This window comes from Gopherus flavomarginatus, chromosome 5, assembly GCF_025201925.1.
Source record: "Gopherus flavomarginatus isolate rGopFla2 chromosome 5, rGopFla2.mat.asm, whole genome shotgun sequence".
Taxonomy (NCBI): Eukaryota; Metazoa; Chordata; order Testudines; family Testudinidae; genus Gopherus; species Gopherus flavomarginatus.
The window spans coordinates 7,100,561-7,127,720 of NC_066621.1; the positions used below are offsets into that span (position 1 = coordinate 7,100,561).

Sequence of the window (27,160 nt, forward strand, 5' to 3'; positions counted from 1 at the left end):
CCTTCCTTGGGAAGACTCCTTCAGCACGCCAGATCCCCAAAGGGTTCCACCTTTCCACCAGAACAGGCCACGTGGCTTCACCGCCTCCAGGACCGAGCCTCTGGGCTCCAGCCCTCCTCCTTCACCCCGCGAACCGTGCCCAGCGTGTCCAGTTGAGGCAGACACCCGGCCAGTGGCCAGCGCACCTCTACACTTCCTGCCGTGACCGCAGCCGCCATCTCCAGGGTTGTTACTCAGCTGGCCCCCTACATGGGGCAGGCCTGAGGTCAGCACGGAGAGACAAAAGGGGAGGCAGAGCTCAGCCTGGTCCACTCTGTCCTGTTCTTGGAACCGTCCTTGGCTTCCCGGCTGCGTCTCGGTCCCAGGGGAGAGTGCCCGTGTCTGGGAGGCCAATGCTCCCCACAGGTTCCGGTTACCGCTCTGCTCTGGACTGCACTGGGCCTTGCTGACGTGTTCCGCTGCCTCTGCAGGGAGATGTTCAGCTTCACTTCCCAGGGACGGCGTGTGCAGCAAAACAACTGGTAACCATGGCTCTTTGGTGGTGGTGGTGGGGGGGGGTCATTGGGGTTGCCATTCTCTCTGTAGGCTCTGCCAGTGATTGGCGCTGGTGCCAGTCTGCCCTTAATGAGTCCTTCAGATCACCCCATGCAGTTACACGTGCCAAACACTTCGGCTCTCTTGTGCTTTACACTCAGCGCATAGCCACACAGCGCACCAAGGGAAACTGAGGCATGCATTGAGTCATACAAATATGACAAAAATTCCTATATTTGTCATAGGGGGCTCAGCAGGGGGCACTCTTTCCTCTCACACCAGGCTGGCCCCAATGCCCCACTGGGGTGCTGGCCACGCCATGCTACAAAGAGCAGGGTATGGGTTCTGTAGGGCTCAATCTTGCTTCACAGCCAGTGCAGCCCCCTATGCCACAGCACAGCACTAGGGGGCGCTGTGCTGCAGGGAGTGGGTTGGGGGGACTAGATAGGGGGCGTTTTCCCCTCATAGTCAGCGCTGACCCCAATGTGGCACTAGGAGGCTCTGTGCCATTTTAGGTTCTAGCTTTCAGGTGAGACTGAAAAATGAGGCGTGGCCTAAGTGCAATGATGGAAAAGCCTGTTGCACTTTCCAAAAGCACAGGGGCATTTCCTCGCTGTCCCCCACAAACTCCAGCCCTGTATTCACCTTCTGCCTCCCCTAACTGCCCCAGGGAGTTTCATTTGGGCAGCGCTTTCGTCTGTTTCTTTGCCTAAATGCTTCTGCTGTGGTGTTAATAACAGCTGCTGCGCCTCTCCCCAGAGGTGGCTGTATTTGCATGCCGAGGGCATACGGCCCCTGGAAAGTGCTGTGGGGGTCCTACAGTATCAGGACACGGATGTTATTGTCTCATCCCCTGTGGGGTCTGGCCCTCTTGGTGGAGCTGAAGCCCAGCCCCACATGATTGCCCAGAGTTGGGGTTGTGTTTAAGAGCTCTGTCCGCCATTGCTGTCCCCTCAATATCTTGGCAGCCGCAGTGCGTTCCCAGCCATGATAGCTGCGGCGTCTGGATCCCACTCTGCCGCATGCTGGGCTGCGTCTCTCAGTGCCAGGGACCCACCGGCAAGCACGATGGACTCGCCGGCCGAGGGCGAGGCTCGCCAGCAGGCAGGGTAAGGGAAGGAGTGGGGTGGGGGGAGTAAGGCTCCTGGGAGGGCAAGGTAGGGGGCTCCCTCATGAGCTGAGACTTCTGGGATGGTGGTAGAGGGGCTCCTGGCTGGGCCTGGAGGGCACCTGTGAGGGGAAGTGGAGGGTGAGGCTCCGACTACAGGGGTCTGCGTCAGGGTGCAACCACCAGCCTCTGTCTCCCCAAGCTCTGTGGGGAAATCCCAGCACCTGTGCCATTCGTGGCAGCTCTGGTGGGTCCAGGTCCCCCCCAACACACACTGGTGCCCTCACGTGTCTCCGTAGTAGCCAGCTGCAGAAGGGCTGGCACTGGGCTCAGTCACGTATCAGCCTGTGTACTGTGTGGGGTCCCTGGCCCATTCCTTCCCCTGTGCAGGCCCCAGCTGCTAGATGCCATGGGGGCGGGGCTGGGGTCTCTCTCTCTCTCCTGCAATGCAAAGCCAGGCTGGACGGTGCCCTGGTCAGAGCCGAACCCTGCAGGAAGATCAGGAGTTTTGCCTGGGAGGAGGGAGGGGAGAATTTCCTTCATTTTTCTTCTTTTTTTCCAAAAATCAAAGGAGAATTCAGTGAGGTAACGCAGGCCGTGCCCTTGGCCCAGTGACCCCACCTGTCAGCCCTTTGTAGGGTTTCAGCAGATTTCCCTGGGCTGAACACCGGACAGCTGGTAAAATTATTCATATTCAAGTGAGTTCAACAGTGATCAATCAGAACTATGCGGTGCAACTGTTCAAATTAATATCAAGCTGACTGAGCCCCTTACAAAGAAATACTGAATAGCTGAATTCTTTTTATTTATCTTCTTATCTTTAAGCCTTTAAGATTCACATGGGAAGGGGTTACACCTTCCTTATCCACCCCCCCCCCCATGCACACACAGGAAGAGGGAACACACACACACTCCCATACACCTCTCTCGCACAGTGGCGGTGACCGACTGATCCAATTCTCCCTTCCTGGTGCTCTCCACCCTCCATGCTTGGCTGGACCCCAGGGATGGACCTGCCTGTCCTGGTACGCGGTGCCACATCTTCCTGAGGCAACACATGGAGTGTGTGTTGTGGGGGACACGCAGGGTCTCATACCCCAGCTCTTCAGATTTCTGTCAGGTTCACACCAGAATGTGGCCAGCAGCTTGAGGGAAGGGATCAAAACTGCTTCCAGCCACAGGGTAGGGGCGAGGAAGGATGACCTGGCCTGTGTCTTTGTCTCTCCTCCCCCAGCCCCCCTTGCTGGAAGCAGCTTGTCCCTTCCTGCTCCCACAGTTTCAAAAGGCAGCTAACACCTCCAGGCCGCTGCTGGCCACCAACATAACCCAGCCCCTTCCTGCCACCCCCCGCCCCCCCCGGCTGCAGCCCTAAGGCTGCATTGTGCACCAGGCTCCAGGGAACCTGACTGCAGGGGCTTCAGCAAACCCAGCTAGAGAGGTGGCTCAGCAGGTGTCTAGGGGATGGAGCAGCCCTGTGCCCCCTGGGACAGGGCCCAGGGAGGTGGAAGGGGTGTGAAGAGGGTGCTAAGCCCCTGCCTGGAGGGCTGCTATGGAGTCTGTAGCTTTGGGGAGCGAACGGGCGGAAATCGCTTCCACCACCAGCACTCCAGAGCTTAGCTAAGGGGCTTCCCCGTGCCAGTGCTATGTGGGGCTTTGGCACATGTAAGGCTCGGTTCCTCCTGGCCAGCCCCCAGGGCCAGAAGGTCTTGGGCTTTCCCGGGGCACTGGTCCAGCCAGAGGCAGGGGGGGAAGGAGCCTGCCGGCCAGGCTGCAGGTGAGCTCAGCTCTCCAACCAGAGGCTGGTTCTCCGCACAGCGCTGGGAGTGGGAGATGCCCTGCCAAGGCGGTACGGAGGAGCAGCGGGGTTGGGGGGATGCAAAGCAGAGAGAGAACAGTGAGAGGGGGAGCACATAAAGGGCCAGTGGGTGGGCAGCAGAGGCGACACGTAACTGGCAGCCACCTAGCGCCTGCCACACTCACCAGCCACTGCAGCTCGCAGTGTGCAGCGAGTGCCAGCTGGAAACGGGATGCGGGCTGGAGCCCTGCTGGCTGAGAGCTGGCACGCAGAGGGGGCTGTGCTGATGGACCTGTGTGTGTGTGTGTGTGTGTGTGTGTGTGTGTGTGTGGCCGGCCCCGCATGCTACATCTTCACCCCGCCACCAGCCTTGCACACCCACCCACATCAGCAGCCATTGGATCCCCCCTGCCCCGCCACTGGTTTTCAGGCTGCTGGCGAGCAGAGATCTGACCAGCAGCAGGACCTGACAGGACAGATTAGGGGGAGACAGAAAATACAGGACAATTTGCCCATTTTTAAGAAAAAGTCGGGAGGGCCTAAATATGGGACTGTCCCTTTAAAAACAGAACATCTAGTCTCCCTAGCCCTGAGACCATCTCACCCTGCGCCCATGGCAATCCCAGACCCCTCTCTGCCCCGTACCGAATCCTCCCGAACACACTAAATTAAAAAGAAGGGGGGGTTGCCCATTGCCAGAAGAGGATCAGGGTTAGGAGCAAGGACGTGATGCATTGAAGAAGATTAAAACATTGGGCTAGAGGCCAGGACTCCTGGGTTCTATTCCTGGCTCTGACCTTTTGGGTGACCCTGGCCAAGTCCCTTCCCTGCTCTGTTCCTCAGTTTCTGCATTTGTCAAAAGGGAGTGATGGGAGGGTCATGTGGCTAATTTGTTAATGACAAAGGGTTTTGAGCCCTGCGGCTGGAACAGGCTAGAGAGGGGCAAAGGGAAATATGATTTATCAGCGAGGGCTGAGTCTAAAGGCCATTTACTGAGGCTGAGGGAACTGGGATTGTTTATTCTGCAGAAGAGAAGAATGAGGGGGGATTTGATAGCTGCTTTCAACTACCTGAAAGGGGGTTCCAAAGAGGATGGATCTAGACTGTTCTCAGTAGTGGCAGATGACAGAACAAGGAGCAATGGTCTCAAGTTGCAGTGGGGGAGGTTTAGGTTGGATATTAGGGAAAACTTTATCACTAGGAGGGTGGTGAAGCACTGGAATGGGTTACCTAGGGAACTGGTGGAAGCTCTTCCTTAGAGGTTTTTAAGGCCCAGCTTGACAAAGCCCTGGCTGGGATGATTTATTTGGGGTTGGTCCTGCTTTGAGTAGGGGGTTGGACTAGATTCCTCCTGAGGTCCCTTCCAACCCTGCTATTCTATGAGTCTATGATTCTATACGTTAATAGACGCAGCGTTTCTTTCTTTCTTTGAAGTTCTTGTCTCACGTATTTCTCTAACCCAGCACCATGCTGGTAGCTCAGTTCATGCCAATGGATGGCAGAGAGATGCAGCAGGTAGATTTCCGTCAGATGGGGTGGGTGCTCCTATTTGCAGGAAGAGGGCACAGGCAGGGCCCACTAACACCTTGGCTGCTTCCCCAACCACAGGGACAAGAAGGGAGCGCTCTGCTCCCCTCTCTGGCACTGCTCCAAGGAAAATAAGCCCAGGGTGAGATCCATGTTCGCGGTTAAAAGATGGGCTCCAGGGCAAAGCCTGCTTCACTGCTGGGTTTAATGCACTCACCTGCAGGGAGGGCGGGTGACACAAAGGGCCCAAGGCAAATATCCATGAAAGGAGCCTCCCCGTCCTGCCTGTGGGGTGGGAAAGTATTGATCTCCTCAAAGGGGGAAACTGAGGCCCAGAGAGGAGAAGTGACTTACCCAAGGCCAGATAGCATGTCAGTGCCAGAACCAGGAATAGAACCCAGGAGTCCTGACTCCCAGTCTCACTCGTGCTCTATCCATTAGACCCCACTCCCCTCCCAGAGCTAATGACAGAACCCAGGAATCCTGGCTCCCAGCCCCTCCTCCCACTATACCCACTAGACACCACTCCTCGCCCACTGGTTGGGTTTCACTAGGCCTTGTGCCCCCACAGTAGGGATGGCTGCCTCCACAGTGACCCCTTGTGTTATACGACCCTTCTCACCATTGTCTCGCACTGAGGTTATTTCACGTGCTGAGAGGCCAGGATCCTGTCCCAGTTCTTCCCAGGGCAGTTGTACCCAGAGCCCATGGGGGGTGGGGCACAGTCAGAGCCAGTTGCCCGTGGGAGCAGGGGACAGGAGCAATGGGCCATGAGTGGCTGGCTGCACAGTGTGATCTCCACCCACAACACCAGCTGGCCAGGGGCAGGGGCTTGGCTGGTGCCCACTCAATCCATGGGTCAAGCTGTGGATGCCAGCGGGTGCATATCAAGCCGGTGGTCTGCAGCACCATACCAGACAGACCATGCTGCACATCCAGGGTGGGCCACCTTCCCATGGGCACAGGAGGCTGCCATGCCGCAGCCCTGGGGAGCGCAGACACCAGTTGGGGGAGGTGTGGGAGGGTCTCACCCAGCAGCCTCAAGCCCAGCCCAAGTGGTCAGAGCTGGGCTGCCCGCCTGGCAGTGGAAGCACCATGTTGCTTGTCGGGGACAGACCACCCCGGGGTGTGGCACCATGCTACACTCCCCGATCTGCAGCAGAGCTGTGGAGAGGCAGCCAGGCAATCGGGGTAGTCCCCTTCCCACACCGCCCCCTCCGCCCACCCCGGCCCAGCCAGAGCCCTTCACTTCCCTCTCCCTGCCCATGCTAATCCCTGCAGGAGGAAGTAATTCCCCTTGCCGGGAAGATTATTAGAAGAAGCTGGACTGCGCCCCTTCTAATCCTGGCCCCCGAGGGGGGGCCTGGGCCTAGTGGGGAGGGGCTGTGGGGGTCAGTGTGTGGGCCCCAGCCCCTCCCACCATCTGGGGCTGGCACAGCCACATGCGTGGTGTGGTCTCTCTCCAAGCAGGGGCACAAGGAAACTGACCCTCCTGGGGAGAGGGGTGATCGGGCTGGGTCTCCAGGCCACAGGACACCCTGCCCCGACCCCGGATTGTCTTAGTTCCCTGGGAAGGCAGCCCCCAGTATTAACCCTTGAGGGGTCAGGCCCAGCAGAGCTGGGTGTTGGCAGGCAGGGACCAGGAACAGCATCTCCCACTTGGCTGCTGTGTAGATGGGCACCAGCTGCAGTCTGGGCAGGGAGAGATGAGCAGCACTGGGCTCTAATGTCCAGGACACCAGGATGGGTCCCTGTGCCCTTGGGGGGCAGAGCAGCCTTGGTGGTGGGTCTCTCTCACAGCCCCCCCCCGCTCTGTCTGCCTTCAACCCGCGCCCTGGTGCGGCAAGGGGACCCCATTCCTGTAGGGACCCCCGGCTGCGCACTGCGGGCCAGGAGGGCTGGCTGGGGGAGAAGGGGCTTGTACATGTGGGGAAGGGCCCAGATGTTGTTGGAGGGGGAGGGCTGGACTCCTCCCCCTGAAGTTGGGCAGCGAAGAGCAAATGAAGGCACCGGGAGAGGCTGGAAAAGGGAAAACAACCTGATTTTGGCAGCCAGCAGATGCTGCCAAAGGGCTGCGTGTTGGCTGGAACATGGCAAAGGGATCACAGAGGAGGACTGAAGCCAGGGAGCAGGGCTGAGCCCCCCCAGCACCCTTCTGCCCCCATCCAAGAATCCACGGGGTGAGGCTGCCCCCTCCAAGCAGCCTCACTGCCCCAGGGCCATCGAGATAGGCACTGGGGGCCCTGGTGCAGCTTTGCCAGGGGGAAAACCCTGCCTCACATACACATGGCTCCCTCTGACCTCTCCACGGTTCCCCAGCCAAGTCTTAAGGACGCTTTCTGCCCGTGCTCCCCAGCGTACCCTGTCCTGGTCGGGAAGGGGGGCACAGCACCCCCCAAGCTCTCTATGTCATCGCACCCCCTTCCCAGCAAGGGAACCCCCCCAGCAGCACAGCTGGAGTGGGGTCAGGCAAGGGTTAACACAGGCCAGGTGCTGGGAGTGGGAGGTTCTCGCTTAGTCAGGGCTGCAAACGCTTGGCAAGGTGTTGGGCTTGCACCACAGGAGGGGGGTGGCTGAGGGGGTGGGAGGGCAGAGGGAGGGGCACAAAAGGGTAGAGGGGAGACAGTGGGGACCAGGCAGTATCACAGCAGGAGGGCAGGGGCCTGCGTGTGCCAGGTGGGCACTTCAAGGGCTGCCAACCCCCTCCTACCCCGCATGGGTCCATGGGAGAGGGGGGAGGATAGTGCCCACCAGCGTGTCCTGGGTTCACCCCACCTGCCCAGCACACCTGCACTAGCCTGCCCATTGCATGGCTGGGATCCTGGGTCGGGGCACCCACCTCAGCGCGGCTCCCGGCATGGCCCTGCCTTAGCTCCGGCCAGGCCCAGGTCCTGGGTGACAGGGCAGGGGAAGGAGGAGATGCAGCTGCCCCACCCACACGTCCATCACCTTAGATGAGGGCCTCTGGATTCAGGCCTAGGTGCTGAGAAGCCAAGCTGCAGCCCCAGCCCAGGATGCCTGGGTTTGCATCTGGCTCCGCTGGCAGTTAAAAAAAAAAGAAGCAAGTTCCTCGCCTTTGGGAAGCCCATCAAATTGTGACCCCGGTGTGAGAGATGCAGTGATCCTGCCTGGGGCTGCACAGAGCCTGAGCCCATCACTGGGAGGGGTGTGAACAGCCCAGTGTGTAACTGACATGCTGCCCTAGTCTGCTGAGAGCCTGAGCCCATTGCTGGGAGGGGTGTGAACAGCCCCCTGTGTAACTGACACACTACCTGAGTCTACAGAGAGCCTGAGCCCATTGCTGGGAGGGGTGTGAACAGCCCCGTGTGTAACTGACACACTACCTGAGTCTACAGAGAGCCTGAGCCCATTGCTGGGAGGGGTATAAATGGCCCAGTGTGTAACTGACACATTACCTGAGTCTGTACAGGGCCTGAACCCTTCACTGGGAGTGGTGTGAACAGCCCTGTGTGTAAATGACACGCTGTCTGAGTCTGCCCAGAGCCTGAGCCCATGCCTGCATGGGATGTGAACAGCCCCATGTGTAACTGACACACTGCCTGAATCTGCACAGAGCCTGAGCTGATCGCTCTGAGAAGGGTATCACTGTGGAGTGCAAACTCCAGTGTCCTAGGGATATCTCTCCTCCCCCGCCCCCCCGTGCCTGCCCCTCCGTTTCTCCAGCCCGTGCCTCTCCTCCCACCCTCCCCACACTGAGCAGGCAGGCGCACACTGGCAAGGGGTGTTCTGAGGGCACCAAAGGTCATGGGTGGGGGGTCAGACATCAAATAGCATCAATAACTGATGCTGGTCTTCTTCCCCTCCAAAGGGATCCCCTCTTCTTTGACTGCTCCCCCGACTCCTGGAGGGAAGAGTTCTTCATGGTACGAGCCCCCTCCCCAGCATGGGAAGGGTTAACTCCCCCATCTCCTTTGGGGGCGGTGGGGAGGGGTGCGAGGCCAGGCCGTTGTGCTCCCCAGGGGGAGGAGGGCAGGCAGGTGTGTGCCCGGGACAGCGGAGGCCAGGCCAGGCTTGGTGTGCAGATCTGGGCAGGATGATGAAGGGCCTGTCCCCAGGGAAGAGAAAGAGCTGAGCCCACAACACCAGGGGTCACCCTGCAAGGGAGGGCAGGAGAGAGATGGGGGACAGAGAGAGAGGGAAAGGGGAGGGGAATAGAAGGGCCCTTGGCTATGTTCTGGGCAGGCTGGGCCCTACTGTTCCCCCCACCCCTTGTTACTTGGGGCAAAATGATTTCTCTGTGTCCCTGTGTAGGGAGGTTGTGGAGAGGGGGCCCGGGGGGGGCACAGAGATAGGATCGGGAGAGCCCAGAACCTGGAAGAGGGGCAATGAATCATGGAGGCAGTTGGAGGTGGGCAGCGTTGGGGCTCAGCTGCCTGGTTGTGGGGGGAAGGGCCCAGCTGGATCGTATGGGGGGGTGCGTTGTAAGGTGAGTGGCACCTCTAGGGTTTCGGAAGGTCTGACAGGAGTGTGGGGCATTAAATATTCATGCTGGTAACCTGACCCCCTGCATTGTCTGCACAGCCGCTGGCATGAGTCACCTTACAGATTTCAGCTCTGCCAGCTTGCCCATGGCACTGCAAGCTTCCCCACAGCAGTGCCAGCCTGCCCATGGCGCTGTGATCTTCGTCACAGCAATGCCAGCCTGCCCACAGTGCTGTGAGCTTCCTCATAGCAATGCCAGCTTACCCACGGCACTGCGAGCTTTCCCACAGCTGTGCCAGCCTGCCCACAGTGCTGCCTGCGATCATCTCCCGCAGCAATGCCAGCCTGCCTATGGTGCTGTGAGCTTCCCCACAGCAGTGCCAGCCTGCCCATGGCACTGCGAGCTTCCCCACAGCAGTGCCAGCCTGCCCACAGTGCTGCCTGCGATCATCCCCCGCAGCAAAGCCAGCCTGCCTATAGTGCTGTGAGCTTCCCCGCAGCAGTGCCAGCCTGCCCATGGCGCTGCGAGATTCCTCACAGCAGTGCCAGCATGCCCACGGCACTGTGAGCTTCCTCACAGCAGTGCCAGCCTGCTCATGGCACTGCGAGCTTCCCCGCAGCAGTGCCAGCCTGCCCATGGCGCTGCGAGCTTCCCCGCAGCAGTGACAGCCTGCCCAAGGCTCTGCGAGCTTCCCCACAGCAGTGCCAGTCTGCCTACAGTGCTGCCTGCGATCATCCCCTGCAGCAATGCCAGCTTGCCTATGGTGCAGTGAGCTTTCCTGCAGCAGTGCCAGCTTCCCACAGTGCTGTGAGGTTCCCCATAGCAGTGACAGCCTGCCCATGGTGCTGTGATTATCTCCTGCAGCAGTGCCAGCTGCCCATGGTGCTGCAACCTTCCCCGCAGCAGTGCCAGCCTGCCCACAGTGCTGCGAGCTTCCCTGCAGCAGTGCCAGCCTGCCCATGGTGCTGTGAGCTTCCCCACAGCAGTGCCAGCCTGCCTGCAGTGCTGCGAGCTTTCCCACAGCAGTGCCCATTGCATGTCTCTCCGTGTGTGAGCATGTGTATCTAATGTTTCTGGAAGGATCATGACTGCGTGTGCACTGGTGTGTGCATGCATGTCACTGTGTGTGTGTCAGTGTGTATCATTGTGTGTGTGCATTGGTGCATGCGGGAAGTACCCTGCGTCCCAGAGACCAGGCGCTCATGGGGCTCGCTGACTGGCTGGAAAGTGGGTCAGTGAGCTGCTGTGATGTCACACGCGGTGCTGTGCTCTGGGCACAGGGGGCCTGGGAATCTGGGCCAGACACAGGGAATGCCTGGCTGTAACCTGCCCTGCCAGTTCCCCCTGCCCAGAGACTGCACCCTGCTGGACTGCGCAGAGCCTTGCCTCACCAGAGACTTCCTGCCCAGAGAGTGCCCTTCCCACACCCCAGCACTGGGACAATCCGGGACTCGTCGATAGCTGGGAGAGGTATGGGGCCCATGACATACATCTATGCTCCCCTCCAGCGGAGAGCGGTGGTGGGCTAACCAAGGGGTTCTCCCCAATGCAGCGGATCCTCTCCAGAAGTGAGGATGGGAAAGCAGGCCCAATCCTGGGACACATAAGAAAGGATCACTGGGAGCAAGGGGGTTGACTCTTATTGCAGTGCGTAACTTGGTCGTGGGGGAGGTGGACTCGGTCTGCTCCTGGGGGCCTGTCTCTTTCCTACCCTTCAGCCTGTTACACTGGGCACACTGGTCATGGCACCCCCAGACATGGGCACCCCAATGTGCTGTCCAGTTGCAGCTGGTTTCTTCTGCTGTGCAGACTCTGATACCTGATCATCCCAAGGTCTGACTCCCTGGACTCCTGGCTCCCTCCTAGATGCCAAGGCCAGCCCGGACCATTGTGGTCCTCTCGTCTGTTCTCCTGTGTAGCAGGCCAGAGACCTGCCCCCAAATCATTCCCAGAGTGGAGTTGAGAAAAGCAGCCCCTCTTGATTGCAAAATTGCCAGTGCTGGAGAACCCACCACACAAGGCTCAGTAAGTGGGTCCCATGGCTAATTACTGTCTCCGGTAAACATTTCCAGGCTGAATTTGTCTGGCTTCAGCTCCCAGCCATTGGATCGGGTTAGATCGTGCCCTGCTAGACTGAAGAACCCATTAGTAAATATCTGGTCCCCATGTGAGTACATTTAGGCTGTGATCAAGTCACCCCCATAACTTACTCTTTGTTAAGCTAAATACCTGCTCTTCTTTGCCTATCTCCTCAGACCCCTGGATGGGCATCATACAGCCCCATGTGCTGGCTCTCCAGCTCAGACGCTGGGTGCATTGGGCCATTTTCCCTCACCCATCCCCCCACCACTGCCAGCACAGACCCACACTGCCGGGCTAAGAGGCTCCTATCCCCCCCCTTCTCTGAGTCACCCCTCTGCCCCGGCCCCTCTAGACCACCTGGCTTGGCGCTGTAGGGCAGGGGAGACCCACCCCAGCATGGTGGGCAAGCACCATGCTGCATTCACAACAGGAGATGTTCTGGGGCATGAACGAGGGGTGTTGGCGGGGCCGGTCCTGCGCTATGGCTCTTGTTCCCTCGCCAAGCCCCAGCAGGGTGGATCTACCCCCCTGGCATTACCACAGGGGGGTTGGTCCCATCAGGCAGCGAGACCGTAGCTTTGATCAGCACCCCTGGCCTGTCCCACTAGCTGCCGTGCTATGGGGATCCCTCTGGTGCTGCCGGACCAAAAGCAGGCCCAATCCTGGGACACATAAGAAAGGATCACTGGGAGCAAGGGGGTTGACTCTTATTGCAGTGCGTAACTTGGTCGTGGGGGAGGTGGACTCGGTCTGCTCCTGGGGGCCTGTCTCTTTCCTACCCTTCAGCCTGTTACACTGGGCACACTGGTCATGGCACCCCCAGACATGGGCACCCCAATGTGCTGTCCAGTTGCAGCTGGTTTCTTCTGCTGTGCAGACTCTGATACCTGATCATCCCAAGGTCTGACTCCCTGGACTCCTGGCTCCCTCCTAGATGCCAAGGCCAGCCTGGACCATTCAGCCATGCGATCTCCCTGAATCGTGTCCCGTACTCTCTAATAGCCTTAGGCTTTAAGAGATAAAACCATTGAAGATGTTTGTCTTTTGCTTTCCTGCCACTTAATCCCCCTGATCCCCCCGGCCAACAGCTGTTCAAGCCATTAAATTGGAACTTCACTAATGGGAGATCGCATGGCTGCCCAGTGGGTTGTGGCCAGGAGGCCAAATTCCCCGATGACCCCCGGGAGAGGCTGCCCTGCTCGCTCCTGTCACAAGGCATGGAGAGAACGTTTCTATTTGTAGCACCTAGAAGCAGCAGCCAAAATCAGGCCCCTGTCATGCCGGGGCACCGCGCAATGACAGGCACTCCATGGACCTCCACTGAGATCAGGGCCTCCATTGTGCCAGGTACTGCCCAGCCCCCCATCAAGGTTGGGGTCCCTGTTGTGCTGGATGCTACACGGACCTGAGCCAAGCCCAGGGTCCTCTTTGTGCCAGGCGCTGCCCAGCCACACAATGAGAGGCGGCCTCTGCCTCAAAGAGCTCACAGCCTGAACAGATAAGGAGTGGAAGGGGAAACTGAGGCCCAGAAGGGAAAGCGACTTGCCTGAAGTCATGCAGAAGAGCCAGGAATAGAACCCAGGAGTCCTGAGTGCTCTAACCACTGGGAAATGTTGCCCATTGGGCTGATCCTGAATGCTCCCAGCTCTGTCACACCTTCCTGGCTTATGAGTCTGTAGTGACGTTGTTCCCGGGGCTTGGCCTGCCAGACAACATAGCCATGGAGAGCTGCCTTGGGGCCTTGTGTTACTGTTATGTGTCCCCCTGTCCCCGCTACGTTTCCCAGGTGTTTCTGCACAGCCGGCGCCCAGCCCAGCCTCTGGAGATGGGCCGCCAGCTGGGCAGTGAGTGGCTTGGCTGAGTGGCAGCAAGTTCGACGTGCAGCAGGCACTAGGCAGCTTTGGGGTGCTCCAGGGACCCCAGAGCCCCACTGCTGCTCCTCATGGTATGTGGCTATGTGCCCTGCTGGCAGGTGCTGGGCCTGGCCTGTACCCCAGTTGCAAGCTCCATCTTGTCTCACTGATTTAAAGGGCCAGCCCTATCCTTCCCAGCTGTTTTGCCCAAGCCCCCCCTTTAAAGGGCCAGCCACATTGTCTTCAGGTGCCTTCCTCCCCCCACTTGATTTAAGGGCCTGTCTCCCCTCCCTTCAGTTGCATGTGTGTTCACAGCTGTTGTGCAGGAAAGTGTGACACTGTGGGAGGGACGGGGCAAGGAGGAGTGAATTTGGGGCTGGCAGCAGCTGCCAAAGCAGGGGCTGGGCAAACCTCCCTTACCACTTCTCCACACTGCACTGTGGTTGAGCTGCATCCTTCTAAGCCCCACCCCCCCAAACCAAGCCCAACTCCCAGGACAACGAGTCTCTCTCCATCTTTCCTCTGCTTCCTCGCTCATTTCAAAGAGAAGCAGAGCCATGTTTCACTGAGTTGGCACCACAAGGGTCATCAGTAGGCTCCAGAGTCAACAGCTACCACGTGATGAAGAAGGGTGGCTAGTACCCATGCTAGAGCTGTTGTTTCAGGCTGCCTGCAGACTCAGGCAGGCAGCACTCTCTCTGGTTAGACTCCGTCCCCATTAGCTTCCCACCCAAGGGCATCATTTCAGAAAACTTTCCTTTGGGTGGGAGGGGAATTGTGTCAGCACACAGAGCCTCTCTGTGCCTCCGTTTCCCTCTGTACCATGGGGAGTATAGAGCACTGGTAACTACATTACAGATGGAGATGGAGGAGGGGCAGGGAAGTGCAGAGAGATACAGATGCACTGAGCTACCTTAGCTGCCCCTCAGCCAAGGGGTTTTTTTTGAGGAGGGGGAGGAAGGGGAGAAGCTAGCTCTGGGCTAGAGCCCCTCACACGGTGGCTCACACCAGCCAGCTGCCGAGGGGAGGCTGAGCCGGTCCCAGCCCTGTGCAGCTTTAACTCCTCTTGTAAACACAGAAGTGGATTCCCCCCCATTCCCTGGCAGGTTGGGGGCAGGGGTTGGTCTGGGCTGGGCTCTGTTCTGCCCCCATGGCTGAACAGGCCCCCCTGAGCCATGTGAGGGGCAGGGGTGGGACTGGGGGTCATGTGTCATGAGGCACCCCCTGGTTGCGGATAGGGTCAGCTTTAAGCCGATTCCCTGAAATCGGGCCCCACACCTTAGGCATCTGTTAATTTTTTTTTTAACTCACCTGGTGGCTGGGGTGGGAAGGGGGAATACTCACCTGGGGCTCAGGCAGCATTTCAGCAGCAAGGGGGGAAGGCAGGTCCGCTCTGGGGCTTTGGCGGCATTTTGGTGGCAGGGAAGGGGGCTGCTCTGGGGCTTCGGTGGTATTTCGGTGGTGGGGGTCCTTCGGTGCTGTGGAAGACCGGGAGTGGACCCCCCCCGCCACTGAAGTGCCACCGAAGCCCCGGACCACCGCCGGGTATTCAGATCAGGGCCCCGCCGTCCATAAAGCCGGCCCTGGCTGCGGGTGGGGGGAGTGTCAGGGTGCCCTGTGGGAGGCTCTTGCACGCCACCTTGCTCACTGGCTTGTGCTGCTATTCTGCAAGAGGGGCCCTGAATATTTCATGAGAATGACATGACGTGGAAAGGCAGGGCCCCCACCCCTGGCACAGAGCCAGGCCTGCCTACACCTCCACAGCCCAGGGCTCTGGAGAGACCCTGCCTTGACCCCACCCCAGCAACTGACCTCTAACCTCCATCCCCATGTGATTACCCCCACCACCTCATGCTCACCCTGCCCCCACCCCTAACCCCAATAATGAGGAGACAGAAGTGCAGTGGGGCAAGAGAACATGAGTGAACATGGGGTCCAAGTGTGCCAGGCCCCTGAAGGTGGATGCCAGGCAGGGGCCTTTGGGCAGCACCCCACAAATTCATGTCAGTTGCAGTGTGATCACCGTCAGTGGGTTCCAGAATTAACAGCCTACTCAGCTGAAAGGGAAACCCCCAGCTCAGACTGGCTGCAGACTCAGGCAGCATCACGCATGTGTCACGCCTCTGTGGGGTTCTCTCTACAATGCTGAGATCAAGCGCTTGCAATGGGGATAGTCAGAAGGGGCAGGGAGGTGGGGGGCCAACAAGTCGGGCCACCAGGATCCCCCCAAATCATCGCCAGCTTCAGGAGGCAGAAGCTGCTGTTTTGAAATGAGAGCGGAGATTTTGGGGGCAAGCGACCAAAAGCTGCCAGAGCTGCTCCTGCTGCTCCCCTCCTCTGGCTGCTGAGTCTGTGCGCGCACTGCAGGGGCGGGAGAGAGAGGGGAATCTGTGCCAGCTGGCATGAGGAGCTGGTAAGGAGGGCACCTACCCCATCAAGACTCAGACCCATCAGTCTTGGGTTTGGCACCCTCCTGGCCTGAGATGGGATCCAGAGCGAGCCGGGAGCCAGCAATCTGAATACTCCTGTGCTGCCCGGGCAGGAACGGCCAAGCTCAAGAACCGGACTCCGAAGCAGCTGCTACCCATGCGCCCAAGTGACTAAGTCTGACAAATGGGTCTAAAATAATAGAATTTTAATAAATAATTTTCCAAACCCCCCACCCCTTTTTTTTTGCTTGTTAGAAGGGGGGGCGGGGCGAGCAGCAGAAAAACATCCAGCAGCAGACATGTCGGTAAAGGGGCAGGAGGAAGGTCAGAGCCGCAGAGCAGGGTTTGAGGGGGGGCGGATCCCACCAGATTCAGGGAAGGAAGGGGGAGAAGGAACGAGCTTTCATCCCTGAGGGCCAGTCCAGGAACATGGAGATGGGGGCGGGGGCACATGGGACAGGGAAAGAAGGGGCTGGGGTCACTAGGTTGGAGAGGTGCACTGTGAGGGAGGGGACACTGCTCTCTCTCTCTGGCTTGGTGTGGTGGGAGGAAGTAGCTTGGAGTGGGGATATAGGGGTGCAGGCAATGGGCTGGGGGGACAGTTGTGGGCATGTGGGAGCAGGGGGTGGTGTGGCTTGGAGAGGACAGTGAGAGGATTAGAAGGGCACTGATCCCCCCGCTCTCCTGGAGGAGGGGGCCCTAACTCCTAGGGGCCATGCTGTGGACCTCTGGGGGCAGGAAGCATCCAACAGTTGGTCCCCCTGCACAGCTTGTCACATAGGAAGTGGGGGGGCTCTACCCAGGGTGGAGAGATGGTGTGGGGGAGGCAGTGAGCAATGTCAATGGGGTTGGGGGCTAGCATGGAAGGGTCTGTTTGGGGGGGATCAGATGGGAGTGTTGGGCCCCTACACCTCCAGGAACCCCACCCCCCAATGGGGAGGGAAGTTGGGGGTGCCAGTAGAGGGTTCCTTGGGGGTCCTGTTTGCAGTGGTGGGCTTCCCTCCACAAGCAGATAAGCAGCAGAAACCTGCTGGGCATCAGGAAAGCACTCGTTACCCAAACTCCACGTTTCCACTAGCCAGCTGCCCACAACGGCAGGTGTGTGTGGGGAGAAACCGAGGCAGGCTCAGGCCTGACCCCCTCAGCCTCAGTGCCATGGGGGCAGTTATTTAGGGCCTGTCCTCCCATAGTCGCTGTCCTTGCTCAGTCCGGGGCAGTCTGGTGGGGCTGGGTCAGAGCCCGGGGGGGCCCAGCAGCAGCAGCAGGAGTGGGGGGAGGACTGCGGGCAGTATACCTGGCCAACAGGCCCCAGAGTCCAGTGGGGAGCAGCCAGGCCCGGTGCAGCCCTCCTTGAGCCGGCCCTCCTCACTACCATAGCCAGCCCAGTAGTCCACCTCCGTGGGGGAGTCATACTTGGGGCTGCGGATGTCGCTGGCCGGCAGGTCCCGGTAGAAGGAGGAGGGGTCAGCAGGGGGTGCCCCAGCTTCCCCTAGCCCGTACAGGTGGTTGGAGGAGCTGTTGCTGTGGGGCTGGCCTGCCTCGGCCTCCCCACCCCACTTGGGCTTGGTGCCCCCCGCAGGCCGGGCTGGGGGGCAGTCTCTGAAATCAGCCGGGCTCAGATGGCGCAGGTCACGACCCTGGCGCTCAGGTGGGCTGGTGCAGGCCACATCCGAGCTGGAGACGCGGGCGTGCTGGAACCAGGCCCACAAGGAGCGGGCGCGGCAGTCGCAGGCCCAGGGGTTGTTGTTGAGGCGCAGGAACTCCAGCGAGGGCAGCTCGGCCAGCGTCTCGCCTGGCAGCGTCGCCAGGCTGTTGTTGAACAGGTAGAGGATGGTGAGCTTGGCCAGGTCCCGGAAGGCCCAGCGGTGCACCGAGTGCAGCCGGTTGACGTGCAGCAGCAGCCGGTCCAGCCCCCCCAGCCCCCGGAACACGTGCTCCGACAGCACACGGATCTTGTTCCCGTGCAGGAAGAGGTGGCTCAGGTTGGCCAGGTCCACAAACAGGTCGTCCTGAGAGATCAAGGTGGGAGGGATGGATGGAGAGCCAGGCAGAAAAAAAGAAAGAAAGGAGCGGAGAGGGGAAGAGAGAAGGGGTAGAGATGGATACATGGAGGAATAGATGGACAGGAGTAGAAGGAAGGACAGATGGAAAGAGAGGGGGTAGAAAGAAGGGAGAGAGGAGGGGTAGAGATGGATGGATGGAGGAATAGATGGTGATAGAAGGAAGGTGGATGGAGGAAGGGAAGGGTGGATGGTGGAGTAGAGGGGGAGGAATGGAAGGAAGGATCCAGGGATGACGGAGGGAGGTGGAAGGACAGCAGGAGGAGAGGAAGAGAGGATGGAGAGAGAGAGAGGTTGGAGGAGGGGCGAGATGACAGTGAGAGGGAGGGAGGGATGGTAATTAAGTCAGATGACATGGCACAAGCTTTGCCCCCTCACCACCCAGCTCCCAGCCCTGTGATCTCTGCAGGGCAGGACATGCTATGCTGGAGGCAGTGCTGTCTGGCAGGGACTCCCTCTCCTCGCCTCCCCCACCCCACAACTCGCGCAGGCCGCAGGGCCGGGCTGCTCCTTGCTGTGGAGGAGCCGCAGTGCCCGGGGCCGGATGGACTGTGGTTTGAGAGTAGCTGGCTGGCAAGGCACCAAAGAGCCCCTCTGCTCCCCCCAGCCTGCCTGAAGGAGTGTGGGGGAGGGGAGCTGCGTCGGCCAGGCAGCTGGACTCCCAGCCAGAGGACAGGTGGGGATCTCAGCCTAAGCCCAGGGAATCCAGTCCCCAGCTCAGCAGGACTGGAGCTGGTGCCCCCTGGGGGCAAAGGCCCCATATCCCATTCCCCACCCCAGAGCCAGCCAGTGTCCCAGGCCAAGCTGGGCTCCCGGTTGCAGGGGCTGGCGCACAGGCATCCGCATGTCCATCCCTGTGGCTGGGATCCCTGCCCCCACCCACCTGGAGGTAGAGCAGGTTGTTCTCCTGCAGGTACAGGTACTGGAGGCTGAAGAGGCTGCGGAAGAGGGTACTGGGCAGGCTGCTGAGCTGGCAGCGGTAGAGGTGCAGGGACTGCAGCCGCTCCAGGCCCCAGAAGGTGTCGGGGTCCAGGCTGCGCAGGTGGCGGTTGTCCCCCAGGTCCAGCTCCTCCAGGGCGGGCAGGTGGTGGAAAGTGCCGGGCTGGATGGAGGAGATGTTGTTGGAGTACAGCCAGAGGGTGATGGTGCTGGGCCCAAAGGTGCCCGCCCGCAGTGCCCCAATCAGGTTGTTCTGTAGGAAGAGGCGCTGGGCGTTGGGAGGCAGCACCTGGGGCACCGACGAGAAGTTGTTGGCTTGGCAGCTGACCGTGGGTGGGGAGAAGTAGCAGGTGCACAGCATGGGGCAGGTGGGCGCCCCCGGGGGCAAGGTCACCAGCAGCACCAGGAGGCAGAAGAGGGGAGTGACGGAGCCTGTAAAACAGAGGCAGGAGGTGAGAGGGGCTGTTGTACCAGTGCCATCCAGTGCACTAGAGCCCCCCTTCCACCCAGCCAAGGCCACTCCCCAGCCACCAGAGGGCCACGCCCCTGCCCCCCACATGCTTTCCCACTCAAACCAGCACGTGTGTGATCCCGTGTGTGTGTGGGGGTGTCTTTTGGGCACCTTTCCAAAGAGAGCTCCTCACCCAGGGGGAACGGGTGGGTATTCCCAGGCCTGGGGCCATAGGTGCTCCTGACCCCAGGCAGAAAACACGCCTGTGTGAACACTTCTGTGCACGTGTCCCATGTGCAAATGCATGTGCCCAGAGCGTGTGTAGGTGGGCAGCTGACGCCAGAGCCAGTGACACAAGCTGCTGCCATTCCTGTTCACACCACCTCCGCCGCCTCCTCCTCTCCCCTTCCCCACTCAGGACCCACACGTGCTCCTCTCTCCGCAAGGCAGCTCCAGCCACACCCCCACTGGGCTTGAGTGAGCGAGTGTGTGTGTGTTTCCTTGCTGGGCTGAGACTCTATAGCTCACTCAGCGGTAGATCCCCACTCTCACATGGGCAGGACCTCCCCCACGCAGACCCCCCAGGTACAGGACAGTCAGAGCTCCCCAAGGACACCACAATCACCCCATGCTCTGGGTATCCCTAGCCTCTGACTGCCAGAAGCTGGGACTGAACAGCAGGGGATGGATCACTTGATAATTGCTCTGTTCTGTTCACGCCCCCTGAAGCACCTGGCATTGGCCCATGTTGGCAGACAGGACACTGGGCTAGATGGACCATTGGTCTGACCAGTGTGATAGTTCCTATGAGCATTCCTTGCCAGCTCCACTCCCTGTCTCTTACTGAGGGGTGCTGATGAAGTTCCCCAAGCCCTGTATGGAGCACTTCCCCTCTGAGAATTTGAGGAGCCAAATTCTGATCTCTTAATCCTGCTCCGAGGATTAAGCAGCATCCCCTTAGCACTGGTCCAGCACTGTCTCCTGAGCACTCCTCTGGGGCTGGGCAGGAGTCCAGCCATGCCCAGTGCCTGGGGGGCTGTTCTGGGCCCCCACCCCTGGCTGAGCAGCTGTAACCCAAGGAGCCTCATCCATAATTCAGGCCTGTGGCTCTCTCTAAGTGCAGGTTGAGGGAGGGAGGAGGTGGGGGGAGGGCTGGAAGATTCTCAGACTACCCCCCCACCCCACACTCCTGTACAGCCATCAGCATGGTGTGCACCCACCAGGGCAGCTCTGCCTGTGCCCCTGGGCTCGTCTCCCTCAAGGCCTGCCCTGTTCTCTCTCCCCGCCCCAACCCCCCCATCCTACCCCCCTCAGATCCCCCTCTCCCAAGCCCCCATACCTGCCCTAGCTGGCTGCCCCCTCCATTCACTCCCTGCTACCAGCCAGTGGGCAGGGGTCCCTCAAAGGGAGGCCAGGATAGCACCCCTCACCCAGCCTGCATTTCACCAGCCTTCCCGCCTCAGCAGCACCTGGCCCCAGGGTGGGCTGGGGTTTGGCACAGCTGCCACCTCTCCCTTCCTGCTTACCCGGTGGGCCCCATGCCAGCACCCCAGATGCCAGCCCAGGCATATGCCCCAGGCCCTTCCAGGTCTTCAGGCCTCCAGCCACTTTCTTGGCTCTTTGCAGTGACCCAGGCGCCGGCTGTAGGTAGCTACCTTGTGGCTGTCTGATCCTCCTCTTTCCCCTGCTGAGGGCTGGGGCAGAGTCTGTGCCCCACCAGTTCATGCCCAGTTGAGCATCTGACCAGCCAACAGGGGAACCGACACAGGAGGCACAGCTGGGGGGGCAGGGTCCCCAGGACATGGCACTTGGCCATGGAAAGAGGGGAGCAGGGTGATGGTATAAAATGTGGTGGGCATGGGGGGGCACCAGGGCAGTGAGCCCTAGGGGGGAAGGGGGAATCAAAGGGGGATCAGAAGAAGGGGAGAGGAAATGGAGGGGCAGAAACCGCAGGTGTAAGGCCTGGGGGAGCAGTCCAGCCTCCCACAGAGGAAGAGGATGGTGGGGACGGAGATGGCTGCTGATGGGAATCAAGGTGAGGGGTGGTCCCCATAGGATCAGATGCTCAGATAGATGTGGAGGGGGGAGCCCTAAGAGGAGGCAGCTGGCTGGCAAAGAAGGTTCCACAGGTGAGGGCCCACCCCCGAAGAGGAGTGTGGTGGCGAGGATGAAGGCTCTGGGGAGCAGAAGGGGACAATACCTAAGGAACATCCTCCCCCCATCCGCAGCAGGGCGAAGACTGGCAGGGAGGCTGTGGGGTGGTGACGCAGTGAGTGATGCAGGCGAGGGGGCTCCATGCTGCTGGGAGCTGCTCTGTGCTTGTCCATAATTTAAGACCCTCAAAATAAGCTGCTGGCTGCGCCAGGAGCTCTTCCCTCACGCAACAGCTATAAACAGCACCAGTCGCCTGGGGCACCAGGACCAGACCAGCAGGGGGCAGCGCTGCCAAGCCACCCCCACTCCCCAGTGCTAGGGCAGCAGGACCACCAGACCCACCCCTTGCATGCTCTGATCCTCGCTTTGCCCCCTTGTATCCCCCCTGCCAATCCCTCCCCATCTGCCCCCTCCCTCGACCCATCTGTTTCACTCCCCCTCTCATCAGCTGAGTCAGTGCTGGAGTCACCAGCCCCTGGGCACCAAATACCCCAGAGAAGAACATGCCCCCCATCCACCCCAGACCTGTCCTGCAGGGGGCGCAGCTGGAACTCCTCCCACCAGATCTGTGCATTTGGGGGTAGGGGAGAACAACCCCCAGAACAACCCCCAGCCAACCAGCCCGCCCCTCCTGTCCAGGGCTGAATCAGAGCTAGCACCCCATAGAGGGGAAGGCCCCATGTCCCATTCCCTGACCTGCCCCCCAGGTAACTAAGGAGCTGGGTGCATGGCAAAGAGGGTGACACCGCCCCTGGCCTCAGGAGCAGGGTAGTGCTCAGCTCGCCCGTTCCCCATCCTTGTGCTAGCAGGGTGGGGGGAAACAGAGTGTGGACTGAGCTGCTCTGGCTTCCCCTCCCCATCACTCCGCCCTGCACACCCCAGGCCAGGGCACGAACAATTCCCACCCACCCCAGGGCTTGTCTTGCTCAGGCACCCAACGATCTGTGTCCTGCTGCCCCCTGGCACCTTCTTGTCCACAGCTGCCCCAAACCTTCCCACCATCCCCCTGCTCTCCTCTTCCATGCTTGTCCAGGGTGCTTGTGCCCCCACACCCCACCCCACCCCACCCCACCCCAGGAAGCTGTGCTGTCAGTGCCTGGGCACTGTTACCTCCATACGTGTCACATGCTCCCCCGAGGGTGCTGTGTACCCCACTCTGCAATGTCTCACCTGTACCCCCACAGCACTATCCCTCTCCCCCTGCCAGCACTGTCCTGTCCGTGTCCCCTTCACCCAGGACACTGTATCCTCCCCCGCCCCCGCTCCATCCGTGCCCCCCCCCCCAGCATTGCCCTCCACCTGGTACCACCCCTCAGCACCACCCCATCCTCCCCCTGCTGACAAGCCAGCGGCGGCTCCCAAGCTGCCCCAGCGGGCCCCGGGGTGAAGCCTAGGAGGCAGCTGGCGATGGCGCTTACCGTGCAGAAGGCGGACCGGCCGGGGCAGCATGTTGCCAAGGTGAGAGCGGAAGGGCAGATGGCCGGAGCAGGGCAGGGGCAGATCCGAGCCTCAGTGGCGCCCGGCCAGCAGCGCGCAGGTGCCCAGCGCCGATCCAGCCGGACGGGGTGTTTGCCAAAGCCCAGCCCAGCCCCAATGCACAGGGGGACACAGTCCAGTGCCGAGTCCGCAGGGCTCCCGGGCGTTGGGGTCTCAGGCCACAGTGCTCGCCGGGCCGGTGCCGGTGCCCAGGCTGGGCAGGGGGCACTCCACACACAGCGCTCTCCGAGGTCGGTGCCCGATGCGCTCAGCCCGGTGCCCGGTGCCCGCGCCTGGCCAGGGGCGCTAGCGCACAGCCCGCTCAGCTGCCGGTGCCCGGTGCGCTCAGCCCGGTGCCCGGTGCCCGCGCCTGGCCAGGGGCGCTAGCGCACAGCCCGCTCAGCTGCCGGTGCCCGGTGCGCTCAGCCCGGTGCCCGGTGCCCGCGCCTGGCCAGGGGCGCTAGCGCACAGCCCGCTCAGCTGCCGGTGCCCGGTGCGCTCAGCCCGGTGGCACCCGGCGCCCTCGGAGGGCACCGTCCCGCCTTAGCCCCCGCTGCGCCGGCGACACCGAGTGCGCGGCGGCCTCATGCCGGTGGGGGCGCGGGCGGGGCGGGGGCGCTGCACTCCGGGCTCCGTACGCTGCGCTCCCGGCCGCTCGCGGGAAGAAATAAGCCCTGAGCGCCACGGAGCCTTATCCCGGCCCGGCGGCTCCGCCCCTTGCCGCGGGGCCGCTGCTTAACCCTTGAAGGGCCGGGCTCCGCCCCGCCCCGCCCCACCGGGGGCAGCCCAAGGGTTCTGGGCTCCAGATGCCAACGAAGGGCGGGGAGCGGGGCAGCCAGTGCCCCTTGCACCAGGCGAGATCGGTGGGCAGGACACCGCTCCCCAGGCCCTCCCGCCGTGCCCCCTCACCCCTAGGGGGGCATCACTGCGAGGCGGATGGGAGCCGGCGCCCCCACAGGGAAAAGGCCCCACGTCCCATTCCACACACCCCTGAGCCAGCCAGTCCCCTGCTCTGGGTGGGATCAGAGCCAGCGCCCCACAGAGGGGAGAGGCCCTGTGCCCCATTCTCTGCCCCCCTGAGCCCGCCAGCCCGGGGACGGGGCTGGGCTGGCTCGCTATCTAGCAGGGCAAGGGAGCTGGGGGCTGAAGGCGGGGCTTAAGGTGGGAAGTGGGAGTGGCCAAGAGAGGGATTCCTCCCCCCCACACCCAACCCCTCCCTTGCTCGGGGTCTCTGGTGGGCACATCTGGGAGCAGAGCTGGGAGGGAGCGGGAGGAGAAGCCGCTGACAGAGAACTGGGAATGGGCACCAGCTGGTGCTGGCGTTGCCAGGGACTCATCTGCCAACAGGCAACATGCTCCCAGGAAACCAACCAGCAACTCTGGCCCTGTGCCCACCCTGCCCCCCTTCTCCGCTCATCTTGCCATGTCAGGGCAGTTCTGGAGCCATATGCCAAGCTGGAAGTACAGGGATCCATGCCCAGGGGCACCTACCAGGATTCACCCTCCCAGGCCTACAGTGGAATCCATGCCCTGGGGCAAAAGCACCAGGATTCACAGTCCCAGCCCCTCCTCCCAAAAGGGTCCGTGCCATGGGCACCAGCGCCAGGATCCACACTTCCAGCCCCCACTCCAGCTCAGCAGTCTGTGCCCTGGGAAGGTGATGGACCATGAGCTGTGCCCTGTGGCTGTCAGGGCCGTGTGTGCCTCACCGCCCATGGCCATGCTTCCTGGGGCTGGGCAGGGGGGCGGGGGGCTGGGTTGGTGGGCTATGCCAGGCTGCTGCAGCACAAGCTGGCGCAGGATTTGTTTGCTGCACTGCCTCCGGCATCTCCCGGGGAGCGAAATATCACAAGATGGAGAGACAGACGCTGCGGGTGCGGGTGGGCGGTGGGCACTGACTCAGGGGGCTGTCATCCGCTGCTGGCCATGTGCTCCGTGCCCAAGGGGGACCCAGAATGCACTAGGGGCCCAAGCAGGGATTGGTCATGCAGAGGCTGGGTGCTTCCCAATGCCCTCCATGCTCCCTTTTCCAGCATACCCAATGCCCCACTGTGCCCCCCATCCCTAGAGCTACCCACCCCCTCCAGCACACCCAACTCCCCACTGTGCCACCTCCTCTGGCATACCCCACCCCCACTATGCCCCCACCCCACATAGCTACCCACCCTCTCCACACACGCCCATTCCATGTCTGGCCTCCCCAATGGGTTAATTGTCTGTGAGAAATAAAATCCCCTTGCTTTCCAGCATCCTTTGGGAGCCTTGTATGGGGCAGAGATGTCCTCACCCCCACATGCAGAGCCTCATGCTGCCTTCCCCCTGCCCACCAGAGGGGAGCAGGCTGTGGAGTTGGGCACCCCAGGGGCAAAGTGGGGTGTGTGTGATGGTGGGGACCTGCAGCCTCTGGCACTGTAGCCACTTCCCTGGCACCAGGGCAGGTATGGCCTGGTCTCTGCATGGATGGGAAATGCCCAAGTGCAATAGTATGCTAGCATCTGGGGGGGGGGGGGGAAGAATAGCTCAGTGGTTTGAGCATTGGCCTACTAAACCCAGGGTTATGAATTCAGTCCTTGAAGGAGCCATTTAGGGAATTGGAGTAAAAATCTGTCTGGGGATTAGTCCTGCTTTGAGCAGGGGGCTGGACTAGATGACCTCCGGAGGTCCCTCCAACCCTGATATTCTATAATCCAAGAGGACCCAGGGCTCTGACCCCTGTGTCAACACAAGGTGAGGGCTGGACACATCCAGACATGTATGGGATAGATCAACATAGATAGAGGGGGTGTGAGCAGCTAGAGGGAGGGGAGGGTGAATGCTACAGTTAGACATTTATATAGAAAGACAGCTGTATGGGGTAGGTAGATTTATTGTCATGTTTGAGGTGGAAGGATGGATAGATGTCACATGACATAGTTGGATAGAAAGTCCAATCAATGGATAGCTATGGAGATAGATCAGGGGTTCTTCAAACTGGGGGTTGGGACCCCCCAGGGGGCCATGAGCTGTCTTGCCTCCAGCATTTATAATGGTGTTAAATATATAAACAAGTGTTTTTAATGTGTGTGTGTGTGGGGGGGGGGTTGCACTCAGAGGCTCGCTGTGTGAAAGGGGCCCCCCGTACAAGTCAGAGAGCCCCTGAGATAGATGGATCGCTGGACTGATAGCTGGTTGCCTATGCACATGATGCTCTCTAACACCATACGCTCACTTAACCTTCATTAACCCCACAGCTCCCATCTCACTGCTGACAATCCTCATGTCGAGGCCCCTGTGCCCCACTAGTGAGGCAATGTACACAACTAAGTGCTGAAATGAGGCAGATCGGATCTCCCCAGGTGCACATGCACTGCTCCTGTGATCACGCACATGGGGGACAGGGAGAGGGGCTCACATACACCTCCAGAGGGGCATAGCCCCCCCAGCACACTTCCCATCACAGTAACAGCTCTGCCAAGCTGCTTCAGCCAAACCCTTCGCCATTCAGTACAGTGACTGCAGCCAGAGCGCATGGCAGAGAATCGCCAGTGACTCCAGCTGGCTCCAGGGGTCAGAGTTATGGCTGTGGGGGCATTTACCTTCAAACTGTAGCTGCAGGTTTTCTGAGATTTAAGTTTAGCTGAACTCAATGTTCTGTAACGGCATGAGATAGCACCGGGCATGCGTCACTCTGCATTAACGAAGAGTTTTGCTATTTAATAGCTAGGCGAGCAGACAGGCAGCCGTGGAGCACCAGCGCTGCTGTAGTTAAGATTAAGACCAGCATTCTGTTTACAGCTCAACATTCGTAAGTGCTCTGAGGGCCACACATCCTCAGATTGTCTCGAAATTTGGTGTCCCCCAGGGGGTGGGGATGGTGCAGAGTTCAGTTACTGAGCCAAACGGGGGGTTCTTCTTCGAGTGCTTGCTCATATCCATTCCAGTTAGGTGTGCGCGCACCGCGTGCACGTTCATCGGAAGTTTTTTACCCTAGCAACACTCGGTGGGTCGGTTGGGCGCCCCTGGAGTGGCGCCGCCATGGCGCCGGATATATACCCCTGCCGACCCAACGGCCCCTCAGTTACTTCTTACCACCCGTGTCGGTTGTTGGAACAGTGGAGTGCCATCTCACTGACCTCCACCTCCCTAGCTACTCGTAGTTCTCTAGTTATTTGATTGTGTCTTTAGTTCAAAGTTATAGTTAATCTTTATTGTTCATACTTAGTGTATAGTTAAGAGGGTTAGGGGATTAGCCCCTTCCCCGCACCCGGTGCTGGGGCCCATGCCCAGTTCACCGGGTTTCAAACCATGCTCGGCCTGTGATAAGCTGAT

General features: G+C 60.4%; 1 protein-coding gene across 1 annotated transcript; it reads right to left on the reverse strand.

Annotated features, from left to right (window-relative positions):
- Positions 1 to 15,961: 15,961 nt before the first annotated feature.
- RTN4RL2 (reticulon 4 receptor like 2) lies at positions 15,962 to 23,052 on the reverse strand. Its single transcript, XM_050954358.1, has 3 exons — positions 22,795 to 23,052; positions 18,716 to 19,203; positions 15,962 to 17,781 (listed from the first exon to the last, which is right to left on the reverse strand). Exons 1-3 carry the CDS (start codon positions 22,823 to 22,825, stop codon positions 17,005 to 17,007), a joined length of 1,296 nt encoding a protein of 431 aa, XP_050810315.1. The 5' UTR covers positions 22,826 to 23,052; the 3' UTR covers positions 15,962 to 17,004.
- Between the last annotated feature and the right edge of the window lie 4,108 nt (positions 23,053 to 27,160).

Bases quoted from the DNA above. Each gene is read 5' to 3' on its own strand.
- RTN4RL2 (XM_050954358.1), bottom strand. From the start codon at position 22,825: ATGCTGCCCCGGCCGGTCCGCCTTCTGCACG. The intron at 19,204-22,794 runs GTAAGCGCCATC...TCTGTTTTACAG, and splicing joins GCCGGTCCGCCTTCTGCACG to GCTCCGTCACTCCCCTCTTC. The intron at 17,782-18,715 runs GTGGGTGGGGGC...TTGATCTCTCAG, and splicing joins ACAACCTGCTCTACCTCCAG to GACGACCTGTTTGTGGACCT.